General features: G+C 34.4%; 3 protein-coding genes across 3 annotated transcripts; 1 reads left to right on the forward strand and 2 right to left on the reverse strand.

Moving 5' to 3' along the window:
* Window positions 1-797: 797 nt before the first annotated feature.
* Window positions 798-1590, reverse strand: LOC125077178 (enhancer of yellow 2 transcription factor-like). Its single transcript, XM_047689016.1, has 2 exons — window positions 1385-1590; window positions 798-1123 (listed from the first exon to the last, which is right to left on the reverse strand). Exons 1-2 carry the CDS (start codon window positions 1441-1443, stop codon window positions 901-903), a joined length of 282 nt encoding a protein of 93 aa, XP_047544972.1. The 5' UTR covers window positions 1444-1590; the 3' UTR covers window positions 798-900.
* A 2188-nt stretch (window positions 1591-3778) lies between these two features.
* On the forward strand, window positions 3779-5721 carry LOC125077116 (peptidyl-prolyl cis-trans isomerase, rhodopsin-specific isozyme-like). Its single transcript, XM_047688922.1, has 6 exons — window positions 3779-3856; window positions 3940-4144; window positions 4219-4338; window positions 4531-4613; window positions 4997-5136; window positions 5542-5721. Exons 1-6 carry the CDS (start codon window positions 3803-3805, stop codon window positions 5636-5638), a joined length of 699 nt encoding a protein of 232 aa, XP_047544878.1. The 5' UTR covers window positions 3779-3802; the 3' UTR covers window positions 5639-5721.
* Window positions 5722-6205: 484 nt separating this feature from the next.
* Window positions 6206-22931, reverse strand: LOC125076866 (CD109 antigen-like). The gene is made up of 26 exons (XM_047688589.1): window positions 22701-22931; window positions 20837-20902; window positions 19804-19987; window positions 19347-19525; window positions 18381-18537; window positions 17861-17997; window positions 16556-16883; window positions 16298-16474; window positions 15857-16063; window positions 15458-15613; window positions 14805-14978; window positions 14287-14403; window positions 14146-14200; window positions 13894-14041; window positions 13200-13504; window positions 12580-12740; window positions 10959-11201; window positions 10639-10781; window positions 10254-10461; window positions 9217-9394; window positions 8888-9084; window positions 8458-8595; window positions 8122-8294; window positions 7863-7965; window positions 7512-7680; window positions 6206-7341 (listed from the first exon to the last, which is right to left on the reverse strand). The coding sequence occupies exons 1-26, from the start codon at window positions 22727-22729 to the stop codon at window positions 7136-7138; spliced, it is 4338 nt and encodes a 1445-aa protein (XP_047544545.1). The 5' UTR covers window positions 22730-22931; the 3' UTR covers window positions 6206-7135.
* Between the last annotated feature and the right edge of the window lie 1168 nt (window positions 22932-24099).

Genomic DNA, 24099 nt, shown 5'->3' on the forward strand with positions numbered 1-24099 from the left:
TAATACTATCAACACAACATTTATGCAACTTTAAATCACAGAGATTATTGATTAGGTATTTATATTGCTCAAAGTATTTGATGTGAAATTATAGTAGGTAAATTATTAATAAACATTTCAATTGTAATTGAAAGTTAATAATTGCGTCATATATATATATATATATATATATATATATATATATATATATATATATATACAGTGAGACAGTACAGAAGACGCATGAAAATATTGAAATAATCTATATTAAACCATAAGTAATTTCTTGTCCAGAATTGTCTTACTAACAAGAGGAATAATCTCAAAATATAAACATATCTTATGTTTTGTCCTTGAATATAGAAATATATTTTTTATGTAATGGTTGGTTCTGGTTTTGATTGTTACAAGACTTTTTTTCGTATTGCTAATCATAGCAACTATTTTCTTTTATAACTATTTTCTATTCCTTAATAACTATGTATAATATAAACCTGTATATATTATTATTATTATTATGCAAATAATGCACAAGGATAGATCAGTTTAACATTATGTTCAATTTACATAGTAAAATTGTTTTGTTTTTTTTTTTTTAATGATGATGTTGTCATGTATAAATAAACATTAAAATATATTTATTGCCATTTTTACCTACTTGTACAGTAATTAAAATTTGTTATTCCATTTCCATGACAATCCCAACTTAATCAATCCATAACATGTCAGATACAATTGTATCTTTAATAGTATATAATGGCAGTATTGTTTGTGTGTATGTAAGCAATATGTATTTTGGTTAAAATAAAAATATACTGTTGGTTGTAAACTTATAATTTTATTATATTTCTTATAGTGATTATTTTATTAAATGAAAAATTAAATACAAGGCATACATTTATAAAGCTTAAAAATAATATGTTATTGATCTTTCTGTGTTAGAAGGTGAGTCTTAAGTTTTAGCAATAGTTCCTTTTTTACAGAGTCTGGGACAAGAGCTCTAGCTTGAGGAGTTACTCTTGTCAGTAACATATCAAATGTGACATTGTTGCCCTCATTTTCTTTAACTACTTCTCGGCACAGCATCCTTACTTGATCCCTCCAACCACATTCAATTAACCGACGTCTCAGTAGTTCTTTAAACCTATAAATGTACATTATTCAACAGTAGGTACATATTTCATTATTTTCAATTCAAACATAAAAGAATACACAATATAACTATATTCTAATTAACATGAAACACTTTTAATACTACATAATGTTTGTCAAGTAACTTATGGCAAATATAATGAAAATTATAATTTTTCACATAAATATTTCATTAGTAAAATATACTTGTAGTCTTATTAATGTTTTTGTTATTAAATATAAAGTTATTGAGGACATAACAGTGACGTTTTACCTTTCCCGGTCTCCGCTAAGTATTAAGCGTTGGTGAGCAATAGTACTGTTTACAGTCATATTTACTTTTAACGTTGACAGACCTCAACAGAACTAAGTTTGTTGATATAATTTTATCCCGAAATATAACAAGAAAATTATTTTTATTTTGCATTCATACTCTAAAGCTTAATTTACAGTTACTGTCAAACAAACAACAAATGCCTGAGTAGCCGTCAAAATGACAGCTGAGAACTGACAATATGTTTTTTTTTCTGTTTAAAGGAAAAGACCCTAATGATACAGTCTTGTTTATATTTATATTGTCTTTTGTAGGTTTCCATATCAACTTCTGACAATGTTTTTTTTTTATCAAGCACTATCTTTTTATTTTGAACTGCATTTGGATCTCAATAATGGCTTCTTACCATCAGCGGCGGTCTTACCCATTGCGAGGCTCCGAGCGGTAGGTCTTTGCGAGGCCCCCTGTCTTCGGTGAAAAGTATGTATGTGATTCGAAAGTAGGTCTGGTTTTTTGGTTAGTACCTAAAGTATTTGTTTTTTTTAACGAGTGATGGTAAAGTTATAGAAATAAATATAATTTGTGTACTTTTAAAATATTTTACATCGAAAGAATTACAAAATTAATAAATAAAGAAATTTTAATTTTTAAATTGATGTTTTTGGCGTCTTCCTTACACTAAAATCTTTAATTAAAGCATGGGCCGAGTACTATGCGATTAAAAAACCAATCTTCAAGTGTTTCGAGGTGCGATATATTATGTTCTGAATTAATAAATTAGTTAACTAAATTTATTTTAATTTACTGTTATAATCTTAATAAATAATTAGGCACCAAAAACAAAAGTTAAAAAAAAAATCTATTTCAATTTTGCTTGGATTTTTGCGCGAGACCCCTGCAAGAGCGAGGCGCTGGGCGATGCCCCGTTCGCCACTCCCTAAGGCCGCCGCTGCTTACCATTCACTGTAGATTTCGTTATGGATTATTTTTATTTCTAACTACTAGTATACTAAACTACTAGTCCTCCATTTTTTGTAATAACAATTAGGAATAATAAAATAAATGGGGCACGTAACCTCAGTTTTCATATTTATTCCCTTCAAGATTTTTTTATTAACATCAGCATTTTGAATAAAACAACACCAAGGGAAGCTTAAACTTACTTTTGCCACTTGCGACCATTTTTATTGATTCAGCGTTTGAATCTAGAACTTTGGGCCTGCAATATTATAAGAATAAAGATACCGACTATACCAGAGGGACTAAGGGATAGTCATAATAATGAAAATAATCTATAGATATAATACTGAAATTGTTTAACAGTTCTAAGCTTTACTTTGCGAAACTATGTAGGTACCTCTTAGTTTACCTCGCAAAAACCACAATACATGTAACACCATAAAATAAATGTCGTCGAACCTCAGTGTATTAAATAAACATTTATCTTTAATTTATATATATAAATAAAAAAAAGTTTCAAACCCAAACCAGTATCCAAAAAGGTATACTAGAACTACTTAGGTGTTTAAGGTTTGTTGAGTTTTCCGAAGTTGGGCATAGATAGAGCCATATCAAGTTTGACAAGTGCTGTTTCAACTGGCTACTTAAATTGGATATAATTACGTTGCTTTTATCTCACTGCTGCTCACTACATGTCACCAACTAAATAATTCGTTAATTTAAAATGACGACATTTAAAAGTCAGTATGTAGATCAAGGTGATTTTAAGTTAAAAGTCACATCGTAAGATGAAGCAGGCAATATATCCATAACATCTTCAAATAGCTACGGAAATGTGTTTCTTGTTATGTCACAGATCATTTGACCTATCTTTAGCCACGTGAACCCCCTTTGTTCTTCCCATGCGAAGCGAAGCCGGTTTACTAGTTGTTTTTAATGAAACCAAGAGGCATCAATTAAAAACTTGTTTTGAATTTGAATGCTGGTTTTCTTGTTATCATATAATCTCTTCCTACTATTAAATACTAGATATGTGTATTTACGGATATAAACTAAGTGACATACAAATATCTTATAATATTTATTCTTATCTATATTATGTAGAAATATCTGGGAAATTACTAGATCTCATATAAGTATTTGATTGTAAATCAATATACCAATATACTAGCTGCTACTAGTATACTTGTAATACTTGTGAAACTATAAATAATAGCAGTGATTTGAAGTAAGAAATTACAAAAAAAAAACACTAAAAAGTTGCTTTGATGGGTTTGTATATCCCAAACCACGTAAACCTAGTTAATATTTAATAGATACCAACATATTATATTTATGATGGTGCGATGCATTTATAAGACTTCCGAACTGTAATCTTTTATCCAATTATCGACGACTCTTACAAACTTTGCTTTTATTCCATTTCTGAGTGTATATGGACATAGGTGTTATTCCAATATGAAGTTACATTTATTATTAACAATTGTTCTACAAATATTTTGTGCAATCAGTGTAAGAGGATAAACTTTTTAATAAAGATCGGGCTGATTATTTGAAAACTATAAATAAATTAGAGTACTACTATTTGCTTACAGGCGCGTCATTTTCGAGTAACTGATCAAGTTTATTTGGATGTTCATAGAGAGAATAAGCATATAGGCCGAATTGTTATAGGACTTTTTGGAGATTTAGCGCCGAAAGCCGTAAAAAATTTTAAGGTCCTTGCAACAAAAGGTATAAAAGGAAAATCGTATAAAAATACTAGTTTCAATCGTATAATTAAAAGATTCATGATACAAGGTAAGTTATTAGTTTTGAAATAATTAAAAAAAATAATGAGCATTTATATTTGAAAAATACTAAACTCTTTGCAGGAGGTGATGTTGTGTCAGACGATGGTAAAGGCTCTATAAGTATTTATGGTGAAACGTTTGACGACGAAAATTTAGACACAGAACACACTGTAGCAGGTTTTGTTTCTATGGCTAATAAAGGTGAGTTCCGTGAACTGTCCGAATTTTAAATACCATTATATTACAAGCGCCGTACACGTATTTTCATTTATCAACTAATTTGCTGACTACTACTTAGATTGCAAATAAATATCAATTTAAATTTTATGAATTAATTTGACATGAAGGGAACAATATTCTTATTTTATATACATATATATACCTTGATTTCAGGAAAGAACACTAATGGCTGTCAATTTATTATAACAACAAAGGGCACTCCGTGGTTGGACAGTTTACATACAGTTATAGGAAAGGTGATGTGACGTAATTCAATTGTTATTGAATTACGATGTACTTAATTGAGTCTGCCCGTGTTACCGCGAAAATCTGTAACTCACATTATTGACAAAAATGTGTTAGAAAAAAAAAACAGATTAGAGATTTTATCCCAAATGGGAATTCTCTATCTATTAATCCAGGTGATACAATTCTATCTTACACGCAGAAATATTTAGCGGACACTCATTAGTAAAGATTTGACATATCAATATTACTTATTGCCCCCGGTTAATTAGAATAAACCTGTCCTTGGCCCTTAATTTGTTGATAGTGATTCAATAAAGCTAAACCTTCATTTAAAGGTTTTACATATTTATAATTTTATGTTTTATTAATAATGTAATCTTTAATTAAAAAGGTAGTGGAAGGTCAGAAAGTCGTGCATATAGTTGAACAGACTCCAACCGATATCGAAGATCGTCCTGAGATGCGCGTATACATAGCTGATTGCGGCCTACTGCCCACGCAACCATTTTATATCTCCGACGATCCATATGAGTGAGTGAAGATTTTTATATTCTATAATCCTAATTTGTATGAACAAGCAATATCGACTGTGTATTAGATTTGAACAGAATCTGCCGGGCATTTCAATAATAATTATTTATTTTATAGAAGGGACATAACATCTTATTAAGTTGGTAGCGTTTTGGCGATGTAAAAATGGTTAATATTTCTTACAGTGCCATTGTCAGCAATGACCACTTACCGTCAGTTAACCCATTTGCTCATCTGTCTACCTATATCCTAAAAGAAATACCTACGACTTACAGTTCTACAAATTTAAAATTTCTTTCAATATCACATGTATTATTGAGTAATAAAATATGATTTTTATTATATATGTCATATATTTCATGTGTCTTATCTTATTAAACTTTTTTATCTGAAATCCTTTTGCAGTCTGTGGAGTTGGATCAAAGCGTCCGCAGTTCCATTGACGATGTCTTTCTCCGTTTTGGGATTTTTCCATTGGATGATCAGAAAAATAGATATTTAATAGAATATATTTTCATTTATTTTTCGGTTGTGCTTGCATATGTATATTTACTTAAATACGAAAAATTCGAGTTAAAAAAAAAATAAGAATATTCTACCTAATAATTATTTAAGTAAATATATTTTACACAGCTTAAACAATTTGTACAAATATAGGAAAAGACGACGAATAAAATTATATTAAATATACTTATTTAAAAATTTCGAGTTTTTCTTTGCATAAACTTTTTCAACCAGAAAATATATAATGTGTTCTTCAGTAATATTCTTTACGGTGCAAAACTATAAAAATAAGAGTTGCCATTTAGTTTTGTAAGTGTATTTATTTCTTTGAATAATTTATAATTTAATATAGATATAAATAATACACACAGTATTCACACTTGTACTAAAAAGTAAAACAAAAATTTTCACAACCATGAGAAAATAAAACAAGTTCAGAAATTGAATTTTACCAATAAAAAACACTAAGAAAAAAATGTATAGAAAATATATTTTTTAAATGAATTAATAAAGAAATAAAAGATTAAGAAAATTTAATATAATTTGCTGTTATGTGTTTAAATTACATTATATTATATAGAAAAATAATAATAGATATGTTTGTGTGTTATATTTTATCTGCTATCCTACATTTTATCGAATTCTATTATTTCCTCGAAAAGAAAAGAATAAACTGCGATATTTTTTTTATTATTTAAAAAATGTAATACTTTATTTAAAGAACATTATAATTATAACAACAGTTCTATTACGATTATTAAAGCTTATATGAAAGAAAACTTCCAGTTCAGAATGACGATAGTTAACATTTTAACATTGACTATGATTGTTAGAAATTATGGAAATAATAAATCTTATTAAATAAGGTTCTCCTCGGCGATAATCTTGTGACGAAGTAACACTAGGCAAACGACACTCAATATACACAATGTTTGTAATCAAATGCACGTTCTTGGAAAATAATTTTCAGTAAATAAAAAAAAATCAACAAAGGTTTTTCTTTGTGATTGATCTTTTTGTTAATTAAACTATGCTTTTACGAATTCGAATCAATGACAATAAAACACATCAACCTTAATTTTTAGTTATAAGCCTTTGAGGTAGCTCTTCTTTTCTTAGTTATACTATTACATGAATTTTTGAGTAATAGGTAGATAAATTCGCTTCAAGTAATATTTAGGGGATAAAAGAAAAGAGATTATTAAATTCATTACGTAAATATTTGTTTCATCGACTTATTGTTTTTAAATTGAACTTTTCTTATGAAAAGTTGGAACTGGTCTTTAAAACTTGTGATATTAATAACTTAGGATCACAGAAACACTTTGTTTAGTTCATTCATAGACAGCCTGAATAGTCACAATAGAAAAGTGACAATTACAATTCAATTTACAATTTTATTTATTTACATTATTGAAGATGACTCTCGTTCTTATGAGCGTTTTCTTTACTCCCGTGGCGGGTTAAATACATCTCTTGCTGGTGTGATGCCCGACTACCGCAGTAGTGGCAGTAGCAGCAGCAGCGGCAGGGCGGAGAGCGAGGCGCGCGCGGCGGGCGAGGGCGCGCGCGGGACGGGCGCGGGCGCGGGCGCGAGCTGCCCGGCCGCCGCGCCGCACGCGCGCTCGCACGACGGCCACGCGCGGCACACGTCGCACGCCGAGCTCGACACGGTCTGGTAGAACACGCGGGCGCGGTGGCCTGCGGGCACGGAAACGGTTCTTTACCTTATCCTAATTAAGTCTAGGGGTCAATTACTTCTAAGGGGTCGTTATCTGTAACACCGTAGTTCTTCATACAAGGTAACGGTAAAGGGTTTACGATATAAGTTCGAGCACGTATAGCATATTTTTGGATATGCGTTTACTCACTGGAGTCATATAGGTCGACGAGTGTGACCCAGGCTGGACGCTGTCGCGCAATGGCGAGCGCTCGCGGTGCCGCCAGCGTGGCACAGCGCTCCGACACGCCCGCGCGCAGCCACGCCGACACTCGCGCCCCACCAGCATACAGCCGTGCTCCCACCACGTGCCGCGCCGCCTGCGACCATATTTGCGTTAGAGTCGGTTGCACGTAATAAAAAAAAGTAAGTGACGACAATAAACGAATCTCAAGCGTGTATGAAACCCGCTTAAGTAAGTTTTCAAGACCAGTCAAGTTTTAGAATTTTTATATATGTGATAAATATATTGATATTTTATATTGTTAAAAATAACATTTACCGTTAATTCTGTAATTGTGTTTATGTCAGCTAAATATCCTGAAGGTAGCTGTACTGTAAGAAGCGCTAATCCACTTTCAGTTTCATTTCCTACTGGAACAAATCTAAAAATAAGAAAATATTTTAGGGTCTCTACGATCAAGGGTTTTTTGAACGTAACAAGTAGGGTATTAATAATTTCGAACACGGATTAGGTATAACTAATTTTCTTGTAGTCAATCTAATTACATGGGACCCTCTAAAAGAAACCGATCACTCACCCAACGCAAACGGAGAGCTGAAGGCGGTGTCGGGTCGAGACCTGGTCGACGCGAGGGTCGAGCGTGTATCGCGGCCACGCTCCCGTCACGTTAGTGCGCCCGCGCGCAGTCAGACCGACCGCGCACACGCCGCGACCTTCCGTAGTTGCGCTCGCATTGCGCACTTCACGCACCTGCGACACAGTAGGAACACATAATTGCGCAACATTAATTTGAGGTTAACTGGGTTCAGTAAGCTACGCAATATTTGACACAGCGAAAATGAAACGCTGTAGAAATGTAGCATAAAGTAATTCAAATTTGAAAAAATGGTAAACAATTTTTAAAGATTATTACCAATTGCGTTTGTATGATGAGAGCATTGTCATTGTCTATGTTGAACTGCCGCGGCTCTTCAGATCCGGAGACTGCGACCGACACCCTCAGCTTAGTAGCTGTTTTTATTGTTTGCGCAAACTGCGATAACGCGTCCAACTGGAACAAAAAATGATTATAGAGCCGGTGACATTTATTAATATCAAATGGGACAGCAAATATGTATAAGGTTCTCGTATCTAAAGAAACAATTGGTGATGACTTGGTTGGGTCACTACGATTGGGGGGGAAAATTACTACGTTCTTTATTTGTGTATATTTTATAAATCAACTGGGCAATTATATTTATTAATGCTTTTCGGAAAATCCAGATTTTTAGTTTATCGATAAAGAGCTTTAAGAGAGCTTTAATATAAAAAATGTATTGAAAATTTGATAAGTAATATCATACCACATCAGGATCTTGGTCTTTCGGTCCTAGCGCTTGCAATAGATAGCGAGCAACGGGAACTGATTCTTCTATAAGGTTGGAAGCCAGCATAGCGCGCAGAGCCCACGCCGCTGTCGAAGCCTCTAGACTATTTCCCTTTAACCACGGATTCCTCCACTCTGAAGCTGGTATTTTACGCGGCCAATATAGGGCAGATCCTGTAACAACAACAATATTCAAGACTATTTATTTATTTACAGCAACATAATCAAGGACTTTAAAAAATAGTAAGTAACGAATAAATTTAAGAAAACAATATATGTTAGGAAAAGTAGGAACGTTATAATCACCCGTGGTGTTCGAGTACTGGTCGAGGAGCTGCAGGGCCTGCGCCGCCTGCGGGTGCCGCGCGGCGGCCAGCGCGCCGCCCAGCGCCGCCAGCGAGTAGGCGTCCAAGTCGGCCGACAGCGCGCGGGCCAGGTAGTCCGTGGCCTTGTTGATGGCGTTCTTGTACAGCACATCATTGGCCTGCGACGAGTGAGGAACGAATTTGAAAATATGCTGAAGATTTAACACATTTTCTGCGGCGGCGCTAGAAGTGAATTTATTGCTAGTGCTTTACGAGGTATCCGAATCAAGAAAGCCCTATTTGCGTTGTGTCTTCTATTGTTTCGTATCTGCTCTTGATTTTAAGGACATGAAAGGAATACTGGAATATAATTTTTGTACCAAGCAATATCGACGTTTGAATATTCAGATAGAAGATTCAAAATCTGTGAAATATTGATCCTTGGATCGCACACGACAGATTTAATGCTGGGGATGGGATATATGCGTAAAACAATAACGAGGAAATTAATATTATAAATATAATATTTTTGTTAAATAATATAAGTATAAAAAGTTAGTAATTGTGATTTGATGTTGCAAGCGTTTCAACCACATCACCAGTAAGTAAAATGCCAAGGTATATGGACTCAGGATCAATGTTTTTAATTGCTACCTAATCGAATCTCAAACTCACAATTATTATCTTATTAACGGATACAACTAGAATATTGAATGATAATGTTTTAACTTTATCGCCTTTTGTTTTGTTAGCTTCACCCATATCAAGCTATTACAGCGATTACGTTTCATTATTTTGCGATAGCAAATGCAAACCGTGCGAAAGCATCCTCAATACCCTACATTGATAAAACCAAATACCAAGATGACAACCATTGTCATTTTTGAGTTAGTAATGAATAACGAGGAATGAGTTTAGATGTGCGTAACAATTTTAACATCAGGTCTTGTTTCCTTTTTAAAAATATTGTTACAATGTTTGTGGTATAGCTGACGCGACGTTACAACTTTTCAATATGAGGTCACACCGGGCCCGTACCTTGGTCTCCAGCAGGGCGAGCAGGGCGCGCGCGGTGAGCGGCACGCCGGCCTGGGCGTGCGGGTCGTTCCGCTGGCGCGGCTGCGGCCAGCTGCCGTCCGCCCCCTGCGCGCCCACCAGCCAGCGCGCCGCCGCCGCCGCCGCCTCGGGCGACACCTCCACGTAGCGAGACGAGCGCGACAGCCAGCGCGCCGCCACCGATGTCATCCTACGTTACAACACCTTGTATTAGACGTAACCTGATAAAATACAATGTGATCGAACCGCCTGTTTAGTTTATAAATGAATTGAATAATTATTAATTCGATCAGTGGACAGGGGATGTACCAAAGAGATGCTGCTGAAAAGTAAAGTTAGTACTTCATTTATTGTTAAGTATACTAACCAGACATCAGATATAGCTTCGTCGCCGATTTCTTGTGAGAAGGAGCCGTCCGGTCGGCGGAAAGCCATAAGACGTTGGTAGCCAGTGGCTGCCTGAACACGAGCTTCCTTGACTATCGTAGTCTCGTCATCTTGCTCCGTTGCCTATGAAAATATAAACAATTCATATTCGACTCGCCATTGGTACCTGACTATATCTACACAAATGGTCGTTTCACGTTATTTTTTAAATTAATATTAGAATATTTTATTATAAAAAAAAAATATCACAGTATTCATTTTTTAAATACAATAAAAAATTGCAATTATTAATCTTTGAACCTGAAGATAATCCAGTAAAATGCACGCTCGAGCCATTGGCCGAAGCGCATAATTAGCGTCTGCTGCGACAACAGGAGGCGCTTTCATCGCCCTCAGAGCATTAGCCAGCAGATCGCCAGTGGCTTCTAAGGACACAGCGCCTAGCTTAGTGCCAGCTGCTGGTGACAACGAGACGTTCACTCGAGCTACTCCACGCCGACCGTCCAGGAGTGCCCATGACCAAATGTCTTCAACATATCCGTCCTGAAATAAGTTTTAAGTTATTTTTAGATACTCGTTGTTGCCCGCGGCTTTGCTCGCATTTTAGGGTGTTGGTCGTCAGACATTAGAGCATAAAAAAGAAACTGATCTCCTTAATTGGATTTCAAGCTTTACAGACAGACACAGTTATTTTCGCATATATACTATTAGTATAGATTATGTTAGTAGTCTCTAGTAGTCTTTAATACAGATTGAAAAATATATGATACATTAAAAAAAAACTAACAGATTTACCAGGATTATTTTTTAAAAAAAATTACTTTATATTTTGACGCCTTTGTTTTAAGGACTGTTTTTTGTTTCTTTAGAGATTACACTTCAGCTTGAGGTCGCTGTGCTTAAGAACTTCATAATTGAGTTTAAAAAAAAAAAACGTATTGTTTATTGTTATTTAATTTGTTAATTAATTATCTTATGTCATTTGTCTACATACATATAACATAAAAAAACTTACTATAATTAACATAAACCATGAAAAACTCATTGAAATACTTTGAAGCAATATCACTACTTACATATAAATCAAAATTTGAAGAAAAAGTCCAATTATAGTTCTATGTAAAAAGAACGTCTGTAAACATTTCAATCGTTCAAAAAACTGTTTCTCTTTGATAGAGCAAAATCTTTAATTACGTAATTATTTCCATCGTATACTTCTTACGTATGAATCATGAGAAACCGATGTTGCCTTCCGAGCTAACAATGGAGAGAAAATATTAATGTATGTAACACGAGGCCTTAACAACTGTGTTTACTGAAGTACACATACTCGATCACATAAACTGAGGAAAAACTACTAGCATTCATTTGCCTTGTATTTAAATTCCTCGTTAGTATGCGCTCTTAATGAAACGTGACTGCGATTCGTAATTGTACCGCCATATTTTTTTTTTTATTATATTGTTTTTCCTAAGGCTGTTTATATTGTAAACAATATTTATTAGGTATAGAAATGTTGCTCTGTAATCTTAAAATGACGAACGTGACTTATTACGTGTTGTCATAAATGGTGATCCGGTTATACAGTATATTTTATTTAGTTTTTGAAATTATAAACATGTGTATTTAACTTAATTATCAGGATATGTCTACAATTTCATTATTAAATTATATTCGACATTTAGAACACAAATGAGATTTGTGACTGGTAGGTAGGCAAGAAACATATTTTGTGATATAAATTGAGACTAGTATCTTTATACTAAAATTGACGACATGTTCATGCACACGGTGCCATGAGTTCAATAATGTAACTAACTTCTAGTTAGAATATAAACGCGTAAGATAGAAATAGTACACCGCAAAGATAAAACCGTCCGTACAATTATGAAAGATGTGTCTTTGTAACGTGTAGACTCACCTTAACATCGATGGTCCGAAATAGTGAGGCGGAGACTCCGTTCCCGTTAGCCTCGACGATGACGGGCGCCTCGCCCGCACGCGACGCCGACACGAGGAAGGCCGTGCTGGCGAGCGCGCGCGCCGGCACCGTGACGCGCACGCGACGGAACAGCTCGATTTCTGACCACACCATGGACATTAATTATGAATACAAGCATATTTAAAGAATTCGTCCAATATGCAGGTACTATAGCGTGGTCGTATTCTCGTAAAGATGCACTTTCTAATTTCCTAATTCTTTGAGACAGTAAACCGACATGACAAAAGAGAAATCAAGCGCAAGCGAAACTTTTACGCGATTTCTGAGGCACGAGAATGTAACATTGCAAACATTCTAAAGCCGAGCTGGAATTTAGAAATTCTTAAAAGGAAAACTATTGGCAATTTTGAAATCTTGTGGGATGGATGGAACTAAAAATAATGATAATAGTAATATGATATCTTGCATTTCCAGTAAATAGGCTTTGTTATAATATATTCATATTGTTTTTTAAATATGTTAAAATAGGAATAAGTCTTAGGACTGCTGTATTTCTGAATTTATAATAAACTGAGATAACCAAAGTAGTAGGTACTTACTTTTAGATGAATCGACGTTATTCTCTAAAGGTTCGAATTCGAAATACTGATCGGAATTGTGGAAAGTTACTTCGACTGAAGTATCTACAGTAAGGGAGCTCTTGAGCGTTATTATGATGGCTATGGTCTCCCCCTTTTGTAGACTTTCCGGGAGCTCGGCAGTCATGGAGAGCGGTAGAGCAGTGGTCAATTTGCGCGGTGCAGCCAGACCTAACCCTAAAGTGGGATGGATCGCAAAGGCACCGACCGACCATTCACCGGGGGTAATTGGTGACCAGCGCTCCCTGGTGCCCATGCCGTCATTACTGAAACAAAACCTACCTGTTAAATGACACGAAAGTGAATATTCATTTTTATTAGAACCTTATCGTTTTGTTAAGTTACGGCGAAAGTATTTTCGAATGAAGACTCATATAATTTACCGAATCCATTTTACGGCGATAAAAGTTTTTATACAATCGACTTTCTCCTATGCATGTTCAAAGCTAATGAATATGAAATGTTTGTTTGTTGTTGTTTGTAAATGTTTTTTTGTATTGTCAACGTATGGACACCCTGGTAAGATATCCGTAAATATATATCCGATATATATAATATCTGAATTTATGTTTAACTGCATCTACTGGATATTTCGAAATAAATTCATCACATTTGTACGAGTCATAAGAATAGCTGCGGGACGAATTCGTCTTACCCGATTGTGAGATTGGTGAACATCCACGTGGTGTGCGGCGAGAGTGTGCGCGTGAGGTAGTGTCTCGGCGCGGGCGGCGGCGGCACGCGGCTGAAGGCGTACGGGCCGGCCTGCGGCGCGCGCGTGCCCGTTTCCACCGACGAACCGTCTGCACGCAGGACGGTAAATAATTATTCAACAATTGATACGTCGCTTGCTAAAGGCAGATATTGTTAATATAAACCGTTCTTTAATTACAGACTTGACAACTACCTTTATGATCGCCTTTAATAACGAGACCATCAGTCAGAAACACTACACCGGCGTTCTAAAACAAAATGTAAATAAAAGATATAGAAAATAACATTCAGATAATAATAATAATCTTCAATATAATTACAATATAATACATACTGTAAATACATCGGTTGTATTTTTCCCCCCTAAGTCTAGTCCCAAACTCGGCAAATGGTCTTCGTTTTTGAAGAGCGAATGTTTTAGTCCACTGTAGCTTTCCACTTCTCGTTCGATCTATTTACAAAGTTAAAGTATTTAAACGCAATAACCAAATAAAATTATCCTAATATTTTAAAAACAAAGGTTTTGGTTATTTTTTGTTTCGGAAATATAAAAATATAAGTAGCATAACTTTAGTATTCCTATTTATTATGAGCGTACAAAAATGTCACTAGCATTACGCCACGGTTTTTACTGTGTGTGATTAAGATATCGGTAGAATCACTACGTTAGTGCCACAATTCTATTATGCGTGTATGTTACATAACAACAGTAAATACATTATTAAATGCAATATGAAATAAGTAAATAGTTATGTGTTTGTGAGGTTGTAAAATACAAAACATTTAAATATATAAGATATTTAGATTTTTTTATATCGAATGCACATGTTTATATTATTTCAAATATTATACCGTATGCATATCAAGGCCACTGCCCAATCCATTGTCGTCGGCCAGTCCAGTCGCGATGGAGCTTTCGTCGCCCCCGATGAGGGCGGCCTGCGCGCCAGGCTCGCCCGTCACACGGAACTCCACCAACCCGTTAGGTCGGAGTAAGGAGCCTGATGTAACTGACGTCACTGTTACCTGTTTCATATTTAACAGTTGTACCATTTTTATGCTTCATCCAATATTGAATATAAATAAAAACAAGTTACTTATAAGGACAGTTTAACATAAATTTAATTTAGGTTAGCATTAAATAATATGTATGTAATATGTATGATTCATTTTTTTTTAAGATATAGCAATTGATCGTACCACACAAACTTTTGGCAAACTATGAGATGATTTCAAATTATTTGATAAAGGACAAACTGTAGGTAATAAAAGCTACATAATCGGTAAGTTCCAAGTTTTATGGAAAGGGAATCGAAAAGAATTTGCCTTATTGGTTGAAATTTAAATTTAACAAAAAAAATGAATGTTGTTATAGCTTTAAAACAATAAATTATCTGCGTATTTTTGGACTCCTTTGTTAAGAGTAGAACATTAATTGTGGTGCTCATTGCAATAGGACTATATACATAACTAAAGTATGATTTAGTCACAAGTTGCCGCGGTACCTGGTGCCGCAGCAGCTGGCCTTGCGGCGCGTAGAGCGCGGCGGCGCGCACGGCGTCGGCGGCGAGGCGCGGGTACCACGCCAGCAGCGTGCAGCCCGGGGACATCCCCGCGGACACGCGCTCCGACACGTCCACGCTGCGCCGCGCCGGGCTCAACTGCACGCGCACACATTCGCACGGTTATCAAGTGACCGTGTAGCAGACGAGTTACAGGAAGTAAAAGATAATACTCTAAATCTGTTATTCTTAGATATCGCTATACAAATCTTGTATTAATTGCCAGTTGTAGGAATATTTATTTCTCTTAGAATGCTAATGTCTTTAGAGTTTCTACAAAAAGTAGGTGAGTATGACTAAGGTTCGTCTTCCTATCTTTGAATTAAAAAATAATGTACTTACTTCTAAAGTCTTGGCAACGAGGATATCACCGCGACCGATGATGACATAATGAACGAGATCCATCGGCTCAGTAGCGGTGATCCGAGCCCGCATCTCGTCACCCACGGAAGTATTGCGGGTTAGAAGCTCCATCACTAAGAATTGTCCACCAGTTTCCATACTTTTCTGGACGTTTACCACCCGCTCCGAAATTTCTTTGTACTTAATCTAATAATAATACATAATTTAAAATCTTCGATCAATTCCGAAAATTGCACATAAACACACATACAATTACACAAATCACAGAAAACTCTTATTACTTATATCAAATGCCAGTTTGGCTAAAATATCTTAAGTGCTGTTAGACACTTAAGATACCTTAAGTGTTGTCAGATGCTTTAGTAGAAAACCGATGATAAAGAATGCACTTGGAAATAAAATATACGATACACAACATACCACTAAATTAAGGGTTGAATTTTCGTGAGCCAAATCTGGTGTGAAAGTATATTTTGCGAAGCCTTTAGTAAGAGCTATAGTAGTTTTGTTAACAGGAGCTCCGTCGTCCCATAGTCGCTCAACAATGACGTCACCAGATATTTTCATAGTTTGCCCAGAAGAGTTTACTAATTCGATCTATAATTATTTAATAATATTAAAACACATACAATTATTAGGTACAATTTTTTTCGAATTTATTCACCAGTTTAACCGTACCTGAACAATGTATGGAAGAGTAGGTTTAAATCGATCGGGAGCTGTTACTTTAAGTCTGTACGGAGTTCGTAGGAGGAGAATCCTCGTCGTAATGTTTTGACGTATCAATGTGTCTTTCTCTTCTAAAACGGCTTCAACTACTAATGGTCTTGCAGCATCTTCTGCAAGATCTAGGTCAGTCTTTAGGTCGTACACTATGTCTGCTTGACCATTAAAGTCGATGACTTTTCGAGCGGGTGTCGAGAATACTGGTTGTAATAGGCCAGAGAAGAAAACTGCATAAGCAGATATGGTCAGTTCACCTTTGACTGGAAGTCCATTGAAATGGCTGCGAACGAATTTATAAAATTATTTAATAAGTATTTGTTTCATTATTCTATCTAATAAAGAAGATATTCAGATTAAATTAATTTGTCAGTGTTCTTCGAAAAGTAAAATATCTATGGACCGACGCATAGGTATACTCTCTCCGTTCGAACAGATTACCTTCCCATTGGATTATGAGAGTAGGGAAAAAGAGAGTCTATCTTTGATTTCGCATTCATATGACACCTCCCACGCAATTAACTGGTGTCGGTAGATGCTGTCAATCAGAGATCATTTTTGACTTTCCTCAAACTTTTTAATACGGAAATTCGATATTAACATTACGTATATAAGACATAACAGACAACTTTATTTTCACAAATCTTATCATTTTCCATAGCAGTAAAATACAAAATGAATTCTTGTTTTCTCAATAAGCAAGGGATTACGTCTCCTTTGAACAGAAAATTAGTTTCCAATATCTAATAATAACTCACAGACATTTTGTGTTTCGTAAATTGATGTATATAATTATTATGACGTATATTGAATTAGATTTTTATATTACAATATTGAAAAGAGCTTTGCTCATTGAAAAATATTATCTTTGTTATTGTGGTTCGGAAACTCTATAGATCTAAAATGGTACTTTTAGAAAATTAGATATTTTCAGTTTTTAAATTATTTTCAGAATAGATAATATAAAATAAATATTTTAATCTGAATCATGAGCTATGACTCTATGTAATATTCATTTAAACAAAAGTAGATAAATATAAAAAACCTCATATTAAAATATAGTGAGTTGACATAACTGAAACATGTTCATTATGTAACTGTGTAACTTAATATAAGTCAGTAACTTAAGTATTCAAGTATTTCAAGATATTATTTCACTACGGTGAATATTTTCTTTCTTAAACAAGTAGGTTTTAATTACTTAAATTCCTATGGTACCAGTGTTGTGGTCGCTCGTTGTTTAAGAAGATAATAACGTACTTGGCAGTAACATTTATGTTGAAACGCCCATCGCTGAATAACATTTCCTTTGGCATTTGCACATCCATATGGAATTTGGGTAGCACATAATCTGCTACCAATATCTGCCGGGAGTATTTTTGTCCGCGAACTTCGACCTTTAGCAAAAAAAGCGTAATTTACAAATTAACATTATTTTGCACTGACAAAGGTTATCTTGTTGGTTGGAGGCTATACGTCCGGCTTACCGGTTTTTAGTTGGAATTCATTTGTATCAAAATATTACCGTATTTTTCTTAAAATTGTAACATATTACATGCAACACATACGAGGAAACCTGTTTGAAAGAATTTTAACTTCAAAGAAAAATCATAATATGTTGTAAAATATATGTTAGAAGATAGTAACAATACTGGTCGTGAACTTGGAAAAAAGGCTTGAAAAGTTATAAATGGAATAATATAAAAGTGCGTTTAACAACATCAATGATTTGTAAATAAATGTCCGACTAGTTTAAGTATAGACCATTAGAAATAAGTACTTGTATAGTCCATTGTCCAAGCGCTGGTTCGTCAGCTAGGAGCAATTCTTCGGCGAAAATTCCTCGATCCAAAGGCTTAGCGGCCCATTGGCGCACCGGTGACCCACCCGTGTCTAACAGGCTCACGTCCACCGTGCTTGATAATGGTAACAAGTATCTGTGTTGGGAATATAGAAACTTATGAAAACGAACCTCCTCCTAAAGTAGTCATCGGAAATATGTGTGTGTATTGACTTCGACAGTACTTTTAAAACAATGGTTAATAATAATTTCTCAAAACAATTGTGCAAGTACTCTCGTACAAAGGTGAGCCAACGCAACCAAACATGACAAGCGTTTTAATAACTTAGAACATTTTACTTCATGATGGTATATGGGCTTTGTGCATGCCAGTAGATACCACGTGTATTCTACTGACAAGCAGATACACCTATTCTAGTGTTCCTGTTTGAAGGGTGAGTGAGTCAGTGTAATGAAAGGCACAAAAGAAATAACGTCTTAGTTCCCAAGATTAATCGCGCATTATACGATTTAAGGAGTAGTTAAAATTTCTTACTTCGCCAATATCTATAGGCAGTGGTGACCACTTACCGCGGTTTTAATAAACACAATAACACGGGTTTAATAAACTGATCTTTAAGAACTATCAAGTGGAGCGGAACAGTGGCCCACTAGCACAACGACGACTCTCGTGTTCAACTCGCTCACGGTTTGTGTACCGTCAACGGCAGGTATCTGCGCAACGGGTCGACGACCGCGCGGTAATCACACGTAATCTTAGGGTGCGAACACTTGGATCGCTTTGTGATGTTACAATCGAAAGTGTTTTAGTTTGTGTGTTAATGTTTTGTGCTCTAATTGTATGCTATTTTTTTAATATTTATTTTAAAAGAATTAGGCAAAAGATTTTAATAATAATAACGATCTCAATTTCGTATTTATTTTAAAAGATTTGCCTCTACTTACTTGTCCAAAGCAATAACTCTGAAGTTTATTGTATCTCCAGGTTGATACACTCGTTTATCAGTTTGTATGAAAATACAAAAACTCCTCGGTTGATAAACTAGGGAGGCTGATGCTGCGAAAAGAGGACCTGAGGTAGACCGAGCTATCAGCCTGTACTTACCAGGCCCAGGGTCCCCTATCTGCGTAAAATGAAACATATATATATTTTCGACTTTATAGGCATAGCTGAAGATAAATTATCTTAATATTATTATTATTATTAATATTAAATACACAATCGATCGTGAATCACATGTTATATGTGACATAAATGACACATAAAACATGACAAATAATAATGAGTCATTTGTCATTAACTACATTAAGCATATTGTTTTAGTATTAAGCTTCAGTCATAGAAATATTTTCCAAGATATTCATGTGACAATTTTTGTTAGGATGTTTTTAAGGAACTCACTTCCAAATCTATTAGCCTGGAGGCAGCTGGTGGAACCTGCACAAGTCTTCCTTGTGAGAACTGCTCTCCAGTAGCTCGCTTGCCCTCTACCGCAACATATAGGTTGTGGGCGCGGGAACCGCCGGCTATGGAGACTTTATAATTTCCAAACGGCCTTAGCGCTTTTGGTCCTAATACTGATACGCTACAAAATATTAAAAAAATAATAATGTCAAAATGGACTATCTTAACAAGAACATTTATTTATTATATAATTGTCTCAATAACGAACTGTTGGCATCTTCGTTCATTCATTTAGAATAGCAATTAAGGTATAAATGTTATTTTTGCCTTCTAAAAAAATAATAACATTATTGTATTGTACATTTAAACAGATGTTCAAATATATTATTAGGAAATCACAAATAAACTTATTTATTTTGTCCATGGAATATTGGTCTCTATTCAAGTTTATCCACTATACATACTTATATACAAGCAAGAAAATATATTATCGGCGCTATCGTTCTATTTGTTTTAAAATATATTTTTTACTTATTTCACATTTTTTTTACATAATTCATAACGAAAGTTATTTTAATTAATTTCAACTAACAATAATTACGGTTACAAGTGGTGATAAAAACCGTTTCAAGTCGCGAATGCGTCGTTATTGCTTATAAGTGTCTATACAGTAAAATGACATGATTTTTTTAAACTGTGTCTTCATGGGAAAATGTATTGATCAATTATTATTATTATTCGTTGAAAAAAACTAATAAGATTTTTTTTCTTTATAATTGTAATTTGACCAGTTTCAATTCTAACGAAAATTTTGCAGTTTAAATTAAATGATTAATTCTTTTTTCATTCTTTTTTTGCTAAAAATAAACGTAGTAATATTACAAGTCCAATGTTTTATTTGAATTTCTATTATAAAGTTGAAAGTTGAAGCGTGTCTTTGGTTTAACCACAACAGAGTTTATAAGAAGATATTTTACACTGAGAGTTGATAAAAGTAAACTAACTTAGTAAAGTAGAGTAAGGGACTTACCACTGAACCGTGCTTGATGTAATTAAAACCATTAAAAAGTAGAATAGAGCATGGTTCTTCATTTTACTGAAATAAAAAAGAAGTTTGTATGTTATTACATAGATCATAATCATATGAGTAACAAATAGTCAACATTTGCCGGTTGTAGGGTTTTCTGCAAGCCGGTCTAGTTAGGTACCACTCCCTCAATGGATACTCTACCGCCAAACAGTAATACGTAGTATTGTTATGTTTCGGTTTGAAAGGTGTGTGAGTCAGTGTACCTACAGGCACAAGGGTCTTTAGTTTCCATGGTTCATGGCGCATTGGCGGTGTAAGGAATGGTTAATTAAATTGACACTGTAAGTAAATTTCTTACAGTGTCAATTTCTATGGGCGGTGGTGATAACTTAAAATCAGGTGGTCCATTAGCACTCCTCCCTACCTATACCTATGGTATACCATAAAAAAACAGTTATTTGAAATTAAAATCATAATTTTTAGTATCGTTGTCTTTTTTTAGTTTTAATATATAAGGTTGATTTTGATCAAACAAATGAATATGGATAAAGCTATTAATTTATTAAAGGTTTTTTAGTGTTATTAAGGAATAATTTTTGGTGTTGATTCGGTTGTCAATCTCAACAAGAAATAGCCAACTAGGTATTTAGGAGACAATAGTATGGTAAAGTCTGTATACAACACAAGAACACTCTCTGTCATAATCAGATAGGTGAGCGATCCTATACGACTAGAGAGAGTTCAGACAATTTGTAAAGTGGCAACATACAAGCTTCGACCTGCTACTGATAATACGATTGGAATCAGCCATAAAAGTAAGTCAGCTATCACTAGACTACAAAGCCAACAACGCCACCAAGGCACCTAAATGTATGTTTACTCATACACTATTACGTAACACAACTCTAAATATATATATTATATAAATAAAGTGTCCGACTTATTGTTTTATTACTCGACAAGTATGAATATTTCGGGATAACGACTTACTGGGTCTTTAAGAAAAGCTCTCAGAAACTATGAGGAAAAATATTAAGTGTTCCCAAATGGCAATTAATAGCTAATTCAAATATTTGTATTAAAGTATATATTTTTGAAATATTTCCCAGGTGTATATTTGTTATATCTTGTGTTAATGCCATAATATTATACTAATATACTTACATAGTTGCAAAATATGCATAAAAATCATTTATTGTTAGAATCGACTGCTTCGCGTAAAACATATAAACAAGTTATTTACATGTAAATAACATACGTATAATTATTTTATTAACACAACAATTTATGTCGTGCGGACAATACTCTAAGCTAATAAAAGAGATGGCAGGTGTCGTGGGTGGCTTATTGTAATGTACCCATTGAATTCTCATGATAACTGTTTCCACATATTGAGCTCACCGTCCTTGAGTCCTCAGACTTTTCTGACTCACTGTATAAACATTACATACATCTATTTGCGTTGGTGGAATAGTCTTTTAGCCTAATAAGGCAAATGTTATGTATATTTATATACTTATATTTTTATTATGCTGTCATTCTTATGTAACCAGTAGTTAGTTGAAGATTAATCTGGTTCCAATAAAGTTTCAAATTCATTTGAACCATGAAGGTACAGATTTATGCACAGAATAAATGAAAATAGGCTTGTAATTGTAGAAAGGTACTTTCTCTACAATAATACAATGTGTTTGGTATCAGATCACGGAACTGATACATACTATATTCATACATGCTTTATAAGTAAATAAATATTTGATATTCTCATAATTTTTCGCTTTCCCTACCGTATGGTCAATAGTTTATAACGATGGTGTTTATAAGATTTTTGTGTTATGAAACAAAAGCGCAGAATCGTGCTCACTTTATATTAAGTGCCGTTATGATATCCATGAGATTTCACTCGAATAAAACTTTTCACTTTCAGTTATTGCATGTAACTTAACACTATATCACAGATCGTTTCTATCAGATGCACATTATTTGTGCGTTGGTCTGGGCCGTCGCGCAAAGTGGCCACGACTTGCGATGTCGAAGAATGACTGACTGCGTACAGTACCACAATACACAGTCGAGGCGCCTACGCAGGTCGGCTGCGAGGTGGGGCGCCGCGAAGCCTTGCGAAAACCCCGCGTCACAGCTTGCTTATTGCACCCACTCTACCTCCATCGACCAAAACAGTGAGGAAATACTGCCCACATAACATTGGACGATGTTTCCTGTGCACGGTAGATATGATATACGGGTATTTAAAAATGAACAAACGAACAATGTTAATAGTTTTTTAAGCATTAAAATATGCATGAGTGATTAAATAGAACAATGTTTATATTTGCAGTGACTATTTTATTTACGTTTTCTGGTATTTTGTAAATATCCTTGATCATTTAACAAACTGCGCAAGATTAAACGTCTAGCGTATTTTCCTTAGATATCTGAGATATTTTCCATTCTTTCCAAAACTTATTGATTAATTAATGTGTATTAATAAAAAGAAACTAAAATATGTCATTAAAAAATAAACATATTAGAAACAACTTGGAAAATATAAATACAAATTAAAAATACCTGTACTATAAGTCTATAGCCTATCTATCACTCGACTTATTGAGTTAAATCGTCGTAATAATTCTATTAGAGGATTTAGTCTAAGTTATAAATCAATGAAAGCAAATATTTTAATTAGATATATTTCAAATTATGGATTATTTAGTAAGATTTCCTAAATTATGCAGAATATTATATCGTTCGGTGTGGTCAAGCGCATATCTAGAAACAGGTTTTAGCATGATGCAGTACAATAGGTCGTCCACCGGTTTCTATTTCTGTTATGTTCAACGGTACTCATACACAAATTCTTACAATATGAATTATTGTTATGCAATAACCAGATCCATAGCATACTCTTCATTTATTTAAATGTTTAAAAATAAAGGTTAAATCATCCATGTCCTAATTTGGAAACTCGTTTCGACTGCAAAATGGTGAACATTGAGTGAGCTGGTTCACCCACAATAGTTTTTTGAATGTAGTTTTGAGCTTTAAATTAAACGCTTGCAATAATTTAAGATATATTTAAATCACCTCTAATATAATTAATAATGATTGTTTATTTGCAATTGGTGCATTGTGAAAAATCATCTACTTATATAGGTAAAAGCATTTTAGAGCTTATCTATAGTTCTATACTAATATTGCAAATGTGCAAGTATCTCTGTCTGTCTGTCTGTCTGATGCTCTTTCACGACCAAACCACTCTAGCG

This window comes from Vanessa atalanta, chromosome 3 (assembly GCF_905147765.1).
Source record: "Vanessa atalanta chromosome 3, ilVanAtal1.2, whole genome shotgun sequence".
NCBI lineage: Eukaryota > Metazoa > Arthropoda > Insecta > Lepidoptera > Nymphalidae > Vanessa > Vanessa atalanta.

Bases quoted from the DNA above. Each gene is read 5' to 3' on its own strand.
- LOC125077178 (XM_047689016.1), bottom strand. From the start codon at position 1,443: ATGACTGTAAACAGTACTATTGCTCACCAACGCTTAATACTTAGCGGA. The intron at 1,124-1,384 runs GTAAAACGTCAC...GTACATTTATAG, and splicing joins CTTAGCGGAGACCGGGAAAG to GTTTAAAGAACTACTGAGAC.
- LOC125077116 (XM_047688922.1), top strand. From the start codon at position 3,803: ATGAAGTTACATTTATTATTAACAATTGTTCTACAAATATTTTGTGCA. The intron at 4,614-4,996 runs GTGATGTGACGT...TTAATTAAAAAG, and splicing joins TACATACAGTTATAGGAAAG to GTAGTGGAAGGTCAGAAAGT. The intron at 5,137-5,541 runs GTGAGTGAAGAT...ATCCTTTTGCAG, and splicing joins ATCTCCGACGATCCATATGA to TCTGTGGAGTTGGATCAAAG.
- LOC125076866 (XM_047688589.1), bottom strand. From the start codon at position 22,729: ATGGATATCATAACGGCACTTAATATAAA. The intron at 20,903-22,700 runs GTGAGCACGATT...TTTTTATTTCAG, and splicing joins ATAACGGCACTTAATATAAA to TAAAATGAAGAACCATGCTC. The intron at 13,505-13,893 runs GTAAGACGAATT...GTTTTGTTTCAG, and splicing joins TTCACCAATCTCACAATCGG to TAATGACGGCATGGGCACCA.